General features: G+C 45.0%; 1 protein-coding gene across 1 annotated transcript in view; it reads right to left on the bottom strand.

The window, feature by feature from the left end:
• The window catches only part of SMOC1 (SPARC related modular calcium binding 1), a gene marked incomplete at its 5' end in the record, with an annotated part of 86079 nt that overhangs the window by 10475 nt on the left and 63209 nt on the right, over positions 1-12395 (bottom strand). The window contains 3 exons of the mRNA XM_010286744.1: positions 6917-7022; positions 10563-10645; positions 11550-11742. Coding sequence (XP_010285046.1) covers positions 6917-7022; positions 10563-10645; positions 11550-11742 — 382 coding nt within the window. The remainder of the gene's footprint in view (positions 1-6916; positions 7023-10562; positions 10646-11549; positions 11743-12395) is intronic.

Raw genomic sequence — 12395 nt, 5'->3', positions numbered from 1 at the left:
GAAGGTGAGAATAAGTCTGGCTTAGTTTTGGGAGGCAAAATGCAAGGCAAGCCCCTGGAGCCACCTGTGGACAAGCAGAAATTGCAAAAATCTCCCCAGGTAGCTAAGGGAGTGCTCAGATTTTTCAGAACTTTGAAACTGTATGTGAAGACCAGGATGACAGGGGAGAATAAAAAACACATCCTGTGGCATGTTTTCATGACATTTATGAACACAGTCATCACTCTCTCTCTCCCTTTTGGAAATGAGCTGGCTATCATTTGAAAACTAGCATGTTTCCAACAGCCACAGGGAATTTCTGTATTGCAAGGGACAATATTCTGCTTTTGCTGAGATAGAGGAATAAAACTTGAGCTTTTGCATGTGAGATTGTCCACACCTTGGCCTGCCCTTTGTTTCCTGAAGGCCCACAACTGAATGGAAATGGAAAAAATAGCGGACCATCTTGGAAGCAACAGCAGAAAGGCAACAGACAGGAATACAAGCTTCTCTTTACCTGCTGAAAAGACACTCAGAAGCAGGACTTAGAAGTGCCTCTCTTTCAGGGGCCCACCAACAGGAGCTCCTATGAGTTACCAAGAGAGGCAATATAATTCTCTTCAGCATTTTCATAAAGAAAATCAGGGAAATCCGCAGGCTAATACAAATACATTGACTCATGAGATGATGATACATCAATTTTTGCCATTTCAAACATGCTGAGAGCTCATGCTGAAAATTGCAGCATGCTAATGGAGCTGAAGGCAGTTAAGTTTAACTGCTGTGATTGTAGGAGGAAGGAAGATACAGCCATTTCTGAGTTTCTACCACTTCCTGTTGGCTGGCTTAGTGGGACTGCAGTTCCCAAGTTGGTTGCCTGCCCTTTCTGATGACCATGCAGAATCCCAGCACAGGAAGGCTCCACATCATCTCATGTCTCCCTGGCTCGTGAAATTACATGATATACCGAAAGCAGGCTGGAGTTACAACACCGTATGCTATCTTGGCTTTGACAGCTGCCCACGCAAGACACTTAAGCAGCATCCATGGAAGAGGAATTGATACACCTTCACAGCACTGCTAAGCCCTCTAGCTTTGACGATGTGCCATGACAACAACCATGCCTGCTGGGCCAGCTGAAATGAATCTAGGGGCTCTAACTGTCCTGCAAGCACAGGCTTTGCAGGAGTATTGCAGGGCAATTTCCCTCTATTACCTCTCCATTGCTCTTGCAAAAGAAACAAATCAGCACTCAAATGCAAACTTCTTTTGTTGGGCTGCCTCTCTGCTTATTCAGACCATGAAGGAATCGGAAAAAACAAGAGAGCGCAAAGCTGCTTTGTACATTCTTAACTCCCACCAAAACAACATCTCGTACTCTATTACGTCTTACAAAGCTGCTATGGCACTGGAGTGAGAAGACTGGAATTTTGTGGATTTTTTGTGTATCTGGTGTTAAAGACAGACATTACCAAAATGCAGATAGCCTTCTCAGTTTTCTTGTGTTGACTACATTACAGCTGTACTTACTTTTCTTTCCAGTTGTTCCTCTTTAGCACTCCACAGCAAAACAATCAATCCTAAAGAATGAGTGCTGGGGAAGCAAAGAGCTCTGTGCAGGCTGATTTTCCAAATCTAACCTGCTATTGCTTGGATAGCAACCTGGATCACTTCTGTACATAAGCCAGCAAGTTGAGCTCCATTATGCAGCATAAGCCCACCCACAGCCCATTCTTACCAAAGCTGATCCTTTGCTCCCTGAACACTTGCAGCCCCGCTGCATCCCACTGCACAGGCTGCACGGACCCACAGTACTGGTTGCAGCGACAGAAAACCTTAATACAAAATACTGCTCTGACAGAAAGCAAAGTTGCAGTCTCTGAAGTACCCAGCAGATGATCACCTGTTTGAAGACCTTTAGAAAACCTATTCTTTTGTCATGTAAACTTTATGTAGCAACAATAGCAGCTGAGGCAGGAGGGAAGGAGAGTAAGACCAGCCTAACATCACCTAACTGCAAACAGAGACTACAAATCAGAGGGAGCTATTCCAGGATGAAAGAGCACTGATGGACAAGAAGCTGCTAGGAGAAGCAACAGTAGAAAAAAAAAATATCCCAGCTTCCACTCCTAACACACAAGGTATATTTATGGTCTACAGGAGTTAAAAGTTGTAAGTTTCTACGACTTGAAAATATTTTGCAAGGATGTATACCTTGCTTGGTGCTGTTGCTGAATGAAGAACAGATGAGCGCGAAGTTAAAGAAATGACAGGACTGACCCTGCCAATTGATGCCCATGACAGCATTCATGATGTCCACCAAGGTGCCTGCAGGGAGTGGTGGAAAGTGATGAGTTTGACAAGCTGAGGTAAAGTGCAGAATTGTTCTTGCTCTGCTTCCACTTCTTACTTTCCTTTTGTTGTTCTTTGCGGTTGTCTATTCTAAAGTTAAAGGCTTTAATGGTGGAACATGGCTTGAATCAAAGAATCTAATGAAATTGCAACAGGATCCTGTATTTGTATTATTATTCTCCCTTTCCTGTAGCCAAAGAATCAAGAAGCCAACAAGAAACTAAGTTGTGTTCAGGCTAAACAAAAGGGTACTACACAGTCCAAACTCATTACAGGGAATGCATAATACCTCCACAGTTAAACTTTAAATTATCTTCCTATTACAGGCCCAGTTTCTTCCTCTCCTCTGGATAAACTGTGTTCAGAATGTTTCATACACAACTTTCCTGAAGATTGAGAGATAAATCATTTAGAAGGTTTAAAAATCACCTCCCTTCACTCCTCATTGACTGTTCAAAGATCCTCCTCTTACATGGACTCTCCTGTATCCTTAATTAGGCTAGAATTTCTAGAGGAGCACAAAGAGAAGTTGGTATCCAACTTCAATTGAAATGCAATAGGAGTTGGGCATTAACTTCCCTGCACTGTTTGAAAGTGTCAATCTTTATTAAAACATGGCTCAGCTTCAGAACACCCTGGAGATGTGCTGAGCTGTGCTTGCCTGCTTCAAACTGCTCAACTAGAGCATGAAAGGGAACCTCGGGGGCAATTTTCTGAAGTACTTTTTAGGGCTATTACATAGGGAATAATTGGCAACTTAGAATGAAGGGACACAGCTGCTGTGTTACATGATAAGGGTGGCTGTTATAACCTGCCTTTTTAACCCTAAATTCTACAGGGCAGTAATATTTTTGCTGATAAGGTAGCAAGTCAGAGTGCACACATTCTGGCAACTAAAATTAATTTCTGAATTGGCAGGGACCAAAGACAGTTTCTCAGATCAGGGAAACCCAGGCTGGGATCCCCTTTGGTCTATTTTAGTTTAGGCCCTGTGCAATATGAATATGTCTGAATTAGAAAATAGACTAAAATGTACTAAAGCAAAGTCTAAATTTTAAAAAGTGCTGCTCCTATTATACAGGATTTATACGTGAACAATTTCAACTATGCGTTTTTTTAAAAAGGATACCAAACACCGGTTAGTAAACCAATTTCCTACAAGCATTCCCTTAATTACTTTGAAAACATACCGTAACAAGATGTGCCTTGGAGTTATTACATAAACTTAAAATTAAGAATGAATTTTACCAGAGATTTTCTGTTTCAAAAGTCTAAATGAAGTCTACTTGGCTATTTTGCTGTAATATAAACCAGGACCACGAGGAAGGGAAGTTCTCATCTCATTTACATTATTGTAAAGCAAGAGTAACTCAATTAAAGTCAATAGCTTTGAACTTGCTTAAACGAGACAAGACCTATAAGGCATTACAAGGTTGTTTTAAGCATGCCCAATAAAAAAAAGTCTTATCAGGTTTTACTTACATGGCCTGCAGCAATCCAAGTTGTACAGCCTCACTTTGCTGCTACTAGATTGTTTTTGTGTGTGCCAAGTACAAAGCGTGCAGCTTAACACAAATCTACATAGTATTTTAAATGCAGATCTCATTCTCCCCATGCTTCACACCCCCCTCCCCCAAAAAAAATCTATATGGACATAAATTGCAAAGCCACAGATAGCTTTGCAGCATAAATAGGTAAAGTCTTGAAGATGAAGACACTCAGCAAATACAAGAAGTTTTCACTCGCATATCCAGATTCAGACTGAAGGCGACAGGGTAATCTAATCTGATTTCCTGTGTATCATACTCACAGAACGTGAATCAAATTACTCTTAGGACCATAACTCGGGTTTGACTAAAGCAAGTCTTTCTGAAAGGCGTCAGGCCTAAGATGAAAGCCTTAGAGAGAGGGAATCTGTCACCTCCCTCATGACTTCATTCTACCTTGGAATTGCCCTTGCTTTAAAGAAATTTTGATCACAAGTTTGTTTATATTCAGCTAATCACGTTCTTCCCTGCTAGACTAAAGAGCCTGCAAAGCTTTTGTCCCTATGGAGATACTCAGATTATAAGAAATCATCTTTCAACCTTTTTTTTCTTTCTTTCTTTATATGGGGCCAATTGAAATGGGGGTACGGCTTGCTGTTTGCCTGGCCTGCCCCCTGCAACAGGCATAAGCTTTGTTGGTGATACGTTAAAAATTTACCTTTGATGATTGGATGCATTTGTTCAAAGTCTAAAAAAGGCCCAGGAGGATGAAATGCTGAACACTGTAAAGGAAGAGAAAGAGGGAGGCTACAGAGGGAACCAGTGCGTGTTTTAATACAGAACCTGTTCTGCCATTGTTATGGCAAAGATGGAGAAGAGCCTGCAATAAGTGAAGCTTGCCTCACAATCAAGAAAACTGACATTAAGACATTAAAACTGACATGACTGTCATTAAGAAAAATCAGACAGTCAGATCTCTAGCTTTTCTTTAAACATGACTTTCTCAGCAAGCCTGGGCCAGGGAGATAGAAGGATGAGAACTTGTCATAAACCCAGTATTTTGTTAGTTGTTAAGGTTGGAAATTAATTATCCCTATGATTAACCTTGTAAACCAGGTAAAATACCCCTGTCTTGGAAAAAAGCTTTCATTTCCATTGCCAAAGTGAAGTTAGATCACCTAGACAATGTCAGATATTCCTGAAGAGAGGACTCAGGACATTCCTCCCCTTGGGAAACTTGGAAAGCAGGACTCATTGCAGAGACAGCTTCCCAGCTCTCCAAACTCATATGAAATTAAAGCTTTACTGATTAAATTTTTATTTAAGTACCCAAAATTCCCTGAAATGCTTTTCTTTGCAAAATAGATGGCCCCATCATGGCATGGTGGGATGGAAAAGATTGACGTAGGTTCTTTGGGGTATGTGCTTAGCCTAGCTGATGCACATGGAAGTTTACACCAGAGCAGTTTCCCGAATTTAATCATGGCTGTGGGGCAGGCAGGATATTTGGGTGGTAACAGTCTTTTGCCTTACAAAAGACAGCCTGCTAAAAGATTTCTTTTTCCCCTTGCAACTGGGCTGCCAACACTGGAGTTGAAAATAAATCAACATGACGACTGCGTGAAGTGCTGGGCAGTGAAAAATTCTACCAGAAAGGCCTCTATTGAAAACTGAGAAATACACAAAACTTGGGGAACATTAGGAAGCAAGCCTGCTGGTTTATAGAAGTGCAGTGGGGGCATACATCTCTGGTCTCTACAATATTGGTTTATATTAAGCTTTATTTTAAGAGTGATGATTACATTGGCTGGGTTTCAGTTCCAGTGCCAAAGATGCCAAATAAATATCAAATACTCTCCAGGGCTTCCTGCCACCCTACCCACTGCATTTGAACCATGCAAATTAGACAGAATTGACATTGGAATGCTTATGGCTGGGAGAGAACGACGTATTTCCCATCCTTGGGGCATTTTTCATCCTGTTTATACGAATGCAGACATGCTAGGCATATACTGCTAATTCGATGGGTTACAGAATATTCAGCGTGCAGGCACTCAGCCACTGGCCTGATTTGTTAGGTCCAAATGCAAAGTTAAAACCATATGGGTTCACAAGCAATCCATACTAAAACCACGAGGCACAGAGGTGCCACCCAGGAAGTTTTGTCTTGAGTAGTTAAAGATGGCACTGCTTCCTTCTACATTTTGAAAGGGGGAAGGAGGGGATCAACATCACTCGCGGCACACTGGAGCAATACACACGGCAGTAACACATGCACAGAGGCACCTCCTTCATCTCTACACCCCTACGAACACCAGCACAGCATTCGTTGTGGCACCCCTGCACTGACCCCTTTTACAGTTGGGAATCCGGAGCACAGAAGCCTTGCCTAGCCGAGGCAACGTAGCGCTGCTTTTACGTCCGCCACAGCCCGTTCTCCGTGGCCTGTCCTGCCACAGCGCTGCAGCTGCTGCACTAAGGGGATTTGCTGTTATCAAGCAGAAGGGGGAGACAAGACCTCAGCTTTTCTCCAGTTCCCCAGAAACGCAGACTTCTGCCCACCTCTCGCAACAGGCCTGACCTGCTGCTCCTTCCAAGAGAGATGAACAGGGAGCCGGTCAGAGGGGAGGGCCATGAAAAACAGCTCCTCTCCTCATCGGCAGGCTGGCTCCGGCCCCACAGCAAAATCACAGTGCTGGTACTGCCAAGAATTCAGTTTGCATTCTTCACTCCCCATGGTAGCCAGTAGGCCACACGGTCTCCTTCAAGCCATTTGCATTTTATTAGGTCTTTTCATGCACCAGGGGACAAAAGAACAAGCCACTTCCTCCCACTGAGCTCTCATTTCACACTTCAAATGGGCTATACTAACCTTTATGGTGGAGCAGCTGCCGGGGAGGAGGGGCGGGAGGAGGCAGGCAGAGCTACGGTGACATGACAGAGCAGCATCTGAAGATGCAGCCTCAGCTCCTCTCAGCAACCCAGAGGAACCCAAATCAGCACAGAGCAACACCTTTCCCTCCCACCCCCACCTCAGGGGCACCCAGAGCTCTGCAGCCACCTCCGTGGCATTCAGCCCCAGTGCTTTCTGGACTCACCTCCCACCCCCAGTAGGTGCCGCTGAGTTAATAGCCTGTACCATGTCCGTAGTCAGAGCATCAAGTAAGCTGGTAATAAATTCAACTTTCTTTCCTTCTGGGCAGCCTGCAGAAAGAAAAGAGGAGGTTTAATGCAAGAACACACAGGATTGGTCTCCTACCCCTGTTCAGCAAGAATCAGCCAGAACCTCTTTTGTTTGTAACATGGCAGCCATCATGACAGTCCCTAAGGAAAGGCAGACGAATCCCTCAGTGGGTTTCTCTGTGTGGCAATTTGTCCTACAGCTTTTGTCCAGGCACACAGAGGGTCACCAACAATATCTGGCAGGAAGACCGTGTGGTTAGCTTTATGGCCTCTCCCAGTTCCCTACCAGCATAACCACAGGGATGTGCTGGAAGTGCCTGGCAGACAGGAGTTCCCATAGTGACCCTTGTAGAAAAGTTTACAAAACAACTCATTACCTCCTGGGTCATCTTCCTCTAAAAAAATGGCTGTTCTGAGGTCCTAGCTGGCAGCTTAAAGCTTCCCAAAGCATGGGCCAAAGAAAGGACTGCTGCTTGCACTCTCCTCTTCAGCCACAGAGAGCGTTGCCTGCCAGCAGCTGCCACAATAGTTCAGTTCTTTGCTTGTGCATGTTGCATGGGAAATACGTCAGTTTAAGTCAACATGTGACAATCGCCTCCAGTCACTGCTGGCTTAGGCAGGACAAAGCAGGCTGAAGATGAGCTTGGTAACTATTTCCATTACTTAGTCCTAAGGCCATCCAGTTCCCCACCATCATAACCGCAGACCGACAGAGCCTTCTATCCTTAACACTGCCAGCCTATTACGATACAGCTGAGTAGAAAATTCTCCATCTCCTCACCTTTTTGAGGCAATCTGTGCCATTTCCTTCCTTCTTAAAGGAGCGAAAGCATACTTCATTCACTACCACATTAATACTGTAACAATAGCCTACCAAGGAACAAACATATATTTGTTCAACCCATCACCTCCCATCCTACTGTCTTCTCTGATGTGACAGAGAAGCCATCACCACATTCCTCACCTCCTCTTTCCCAAAACCACCATTCAGTACCAATCAAGCACCTGATTAGGGCAGCAGATCAGAAAACAGCATTCCCCTAGCAACATACAGCAGTGTCAACACTTTCTGCTTTTCCCAGACAAGCAGAAAAGCACATGTACCCCAAACAGAGCACCAGAAACTTACTGTAATCCCTTGACAGCTGAAAGCAGCTTGCAGATTGATCTGACAAAACTCCCTCCTTTGCAGTATTACAGGCTCTGTTCTCTGCAACAGCTAACCAACAGTCCCTAGCCTGTCTCCATATTATGTGCATTACACACACGCACACCCCTCAGCACTCGTTTGGCACATGGTCCAGAAAATGTCAGCATTGTAATGGGTAAGCTGCTATGGCAGCCAGAGTAGACCACTCACTTGAAGGAGCTTTTTGTTGCAGTAATGAGAAGGTTGAAAAACCATTTGCTAGAAGTCATCTCCCTGGGGCCTCAGCATCTCACCGTCTGCAGGAATTAGCAGCTTGCCATTTGCTATGTGCAAGCAACACTTTCCTTCCTTCTTTCTTCCTTCTGGCTCTTGTGGGTGCAGCCATGACACAGTTTGTGAGGAAGGTATGCGTAGGTGTGCAAGGATTTGGATTTATGTCTCCCCTACCTTGGCCTCTGCAGGATCTCTTCACACAGGCCAAGAAGTACAGCACCTGCAGCACTGAGAGTCTGAAGAATGGGCAAATGTCTAGAGGAGGAATAAGGTGAGGGGTCCCCCTTACAGAACGGAGTGCAAATGGAACTATCAGCGTCAAATTAAAGCAGGGTTTTCTCTTAAAATTCAGTTCTGGTAAAAAAGAGCAGCAGAAAAAGTAGAAGGGAACATTCCCTCTCACCCCCTGCAGTTCTGGCTCACCACTGAATTGTTGCATACAAGAGCAACTAATCAAAAGATCATGGAGCACAGCATCTTTCAGGCAGACAAACCAGGATCAGATCCTCTGTCCTCTAGCCTGATACAAGGGTATTTTCAGTGACAGAAACCATCATGCCAGCAATGCAGCCAAGCCCAGAGCTGAAAGTTTACTCAGATACAGAAAAGTGGCTTGAGCCGACAGGGAAACTCTACTGGAGTCTGATGCTGGGACCAGGCCACTAAGCTACAGAGCATCATATGTCCTCTTCTGTGTCAATCAGTTCTTGTGCCCTTGTCCAGCTGCAGCTGAAGTGCAGAAGAGGAGGGAGAAGGAAGGTGAAACCATTATGTCTTCCTGAGAGATCAGAAAGAGAGTCTCAAAGAAAAAGCCCAAGAGCAAAGGATTTTCAGAGTTCTCAAGAGAAGGAGGGAATTGCAGAGAGAAGCAGTAAAGCAAGGAGAGAAAAAGATGTGAAAAAAAAGGAAGCAAGGTTATTCTATTTTAGCATTATTTCCTAAGGAAATGAGCCTTAATGCAATCATTTAGCTGGTTTCCCGCCCCCCAGCCCCAAAGTAATACTTGAACCAATTGGCCAATTTCTCTCAAATGTGAGAGGGAGGCAGATAGGAAATTTCTACATGACTTTTGAAAATGAGGAGCTGCATAGAGGAGAGCCCTGCTGAGGGCAGGGTTGCTAAGCAGAAAGCTACAAGACTCAAGGTCAGGAGCCAGCAGGAGGAGAATTAGGAGACACAGAAGGCAAATAGGGAACAAATCTCATTTCCTTTGCTAACCAGCTTAGGGATAACTCATTTTATGCTAGCCATAGAAAAGGCCAGGAGAAAATGAAGTGAATTCAGAGCCACCAGCTCTTTGTGAAGAGTTCCTGGGCTCTACGTCTCCCTCATGGCAGAGAGGGACCCACTGCAGCTTCTGTTTTCAAGCAGTCAGCCCCCACCCAGGAAAGCAGTTGCTGATCTCTGAGGGCCCCTCACTCTGCTCCTTAGAAAGGTATTGGGAAGGGAAAAGCAGAGCACAGGCAGGTAGGATAGTGTTTTTAAGAGCCACACAAACACCTATGCCCAGCACATCTTCCTAGCAGAAACAAGGTAGACAAACAGTAAATAATGGTTTGTCACTCTGTTAAGAGGGAAAAGCATAACATAGAACAAGCAGCAATGGGAGATAAAGTGGGTCCCAGGCAGAAAAGGAGGAATAAAGTCAAGCTAAGTGAGCAGCCAGCATTAGTTAAGTGACCTTAGTGTACCAGGAATGCTGCCCTGCCTGGCCCCCGCAGCACCAGGGAGCCAGTTGGTCCACTGACAATTGCCAGCTGTGTCCTTCCGAAAGGTGCTGAAAAGCCCTGCAAAATGGAAAGGATCCTGTCCTGGCCAGGTTTTGAAGAACTTTCAATGCTGAGCCCATCTTTCCCAAGGGACTTCCAGGCATCCAGGTTTCTTTCCTGAAAATTCTGATCCCAGACATGTTTTCAAAGAAGGGCAGACAGGCAATAAACCAGTCCCCAGAGTACTCCCAGCCTTTTCCAGTTCACTGCTGAAACTGGAGGTGATCCAAAATAAGACAGAATAAAACCCATGGTAAAACATGCACAGTGAGATAAATCCCCCATCTCCTCAATGATATTCTTGGCCTCTTAAAGTCCCAAAGTGAGACAAGGGGAGAAGGCAGAGACAAGATTGTGTTCCTCTCTGACCTGGAAGTTCTCTGTCCTTGAATGGATCATCAATCTCTGTGCTCTTCGATCTGGCATCACTTTCACACACTGGGGTCTCATAGCTGAAAAAGGAGAACAGCAGATGCTAAACTATGTGATATAGCTTTAGTGTCACCAGATGGTTGCAGAGGTGTTGTGTCTTATCTGCTTAGTGCAGGGGAAACAAATAGACCTGTAGAAGAAATATTATTCTCAAGCATCTCTGCTTATGGACAGTCAGCAACAGCAGAAGTAGAAAGAGAAGGAAGAGCATACTCTGAAGTCCAGTACCAGCTACTAGCCCAAACCCAAACAGCACAAGGCCTTCTTCCTCTTGTGGGCACAGGCTGAGCTTTTTCCCAAAGCTGTCCATGTTCTGCAGAATCACTGTATCTAGCAGAGTTTAGGTCCCAACTCCTACAAGTCTGTTTTTGTACCTTGCCAGACTCACAATTTGTTTCCAAACCCCAAGCGAGAAAAGATTCCCCAGGTAGTTTTAAGATACAGAGTAACTTAAAGAAAAACTTATAATTGGCTTAAAAAAAAAAAATCTATCAACGCACAACCAAGCAGTCTTCTAAATCTGCACTGGTCAGGATCCAAGTGGCGGCAGCATGGAAGTGTAAGCAGAGGATAACGCAACAAAGCCACTTCTCTTTTCACTGCTCTTGCCCCTGACCTGTGCTCTTAAGCAAAGCCTGGGTTTCTGCTACCCAAAAAGTCTGCAAGCCAGCGAAAAAAGGCTGCTTTGCATGAATACTTAACACAGAGGAAAGCAAGGGCAGTAGTTACTATGCTCCAGCTCCTACAGAGAGGGAGCTGCATAGCAACATTCAATAGGAAACATCACATACGGCATCGCTAGCTCTAAGGAAGGTAGTACAGAGCTGAGCGCTCCAGAGGTAGGAACTTATCTGATATAGCAACAGTATTTTTTTATATCTCATCTCCTCCAGGCAGGCATCTCACCAGGCCTGTATCTCTTACCGAGTGGAAGTACCAGGCAGGGGGCGTCCCGTGTCCACCAGGACACACCAGCAGTACCCAGTCGACTGGTGGCATTGCACTGGTTTGTAGAGGCCTCCAGGAGCGCACTCGGGGATGACGATACCCTCACGGGGGTTCTGCCTGGCCTCCTCCAGGGCGCTCTGTCTTTCCTGGTCGCAGGAGTGAACTTTCTCTGGAAGATGGGAGGGAGGTTGGAGGGGGTGGAGAAAAAAAGTCAAATCAAGATCACCTTCCTCAGCTCAGCAGGATATGGGTATCCTTCACATCAGGAGACCTTTGTATCTGTTTTCTTCTCAGCAAACACCAGTGTATCTACCTCCTTAGGGATTCAGGGACTTCTGGGTCAAGAGCTTCCTCCTACATTTAGCTGTGACACAACAAGGTTATGGATTATAGATATGTATTGCCAAGGGCCCAGCAAGCAAGGAAGAGCAGGAAAACCTGTTCCCGTTCACCTAAGTTTTAGAATAGAGCTATCAGATAACAATAATTCATTATTACTGCAGCCACGGGGTAAGCATTTCCCAGATGATGTTTTCGCATACCGAGAGTTCCTAAATTGTGACATGTATTTTCCAGTTAAACAAAGGAGGCAAACACCCTGCCCTGTCCCACCATCTCTTTCTCCAGATTGCAACGCACTCCTCCTTCTCAATAGCACTTCTCCAACATGATCCCAAGAGGAGCAGAGGGTTATGTTTTAACATGGCTTTATCCAGTGCAGAGAGCACCTGCACACACCTCAGCAGGGAACAGAATGGGATAGCCCATTCTATCCACACTGCCATCACCTCTCCAGCATGCTCCACGATTGTTCTCACCTGG

The sequence above is a fragment of the Phaethon lepturus genome, unplaced genomic scaffold (assembly GCF_000687285.1).
Source record: "Phaethon lepturus isolate BGI_N335 unplaced genomic scaffold, ASM68728v1 scaffold2940, whole genome shotgun sequence".
In the NCBI taxonomy this organism is placed as follows: domain Eukaryota; kingdom Metazoa; phylum Chordata; class Aves; order Phaethontiformes; family Phaethontidae; genus Phaethon; species Phaethon lepturus.
Note: the sequence above shows the minus strand (reverse complement) of the source record. Positions and strands in the feature narration are given on the sequence as shown.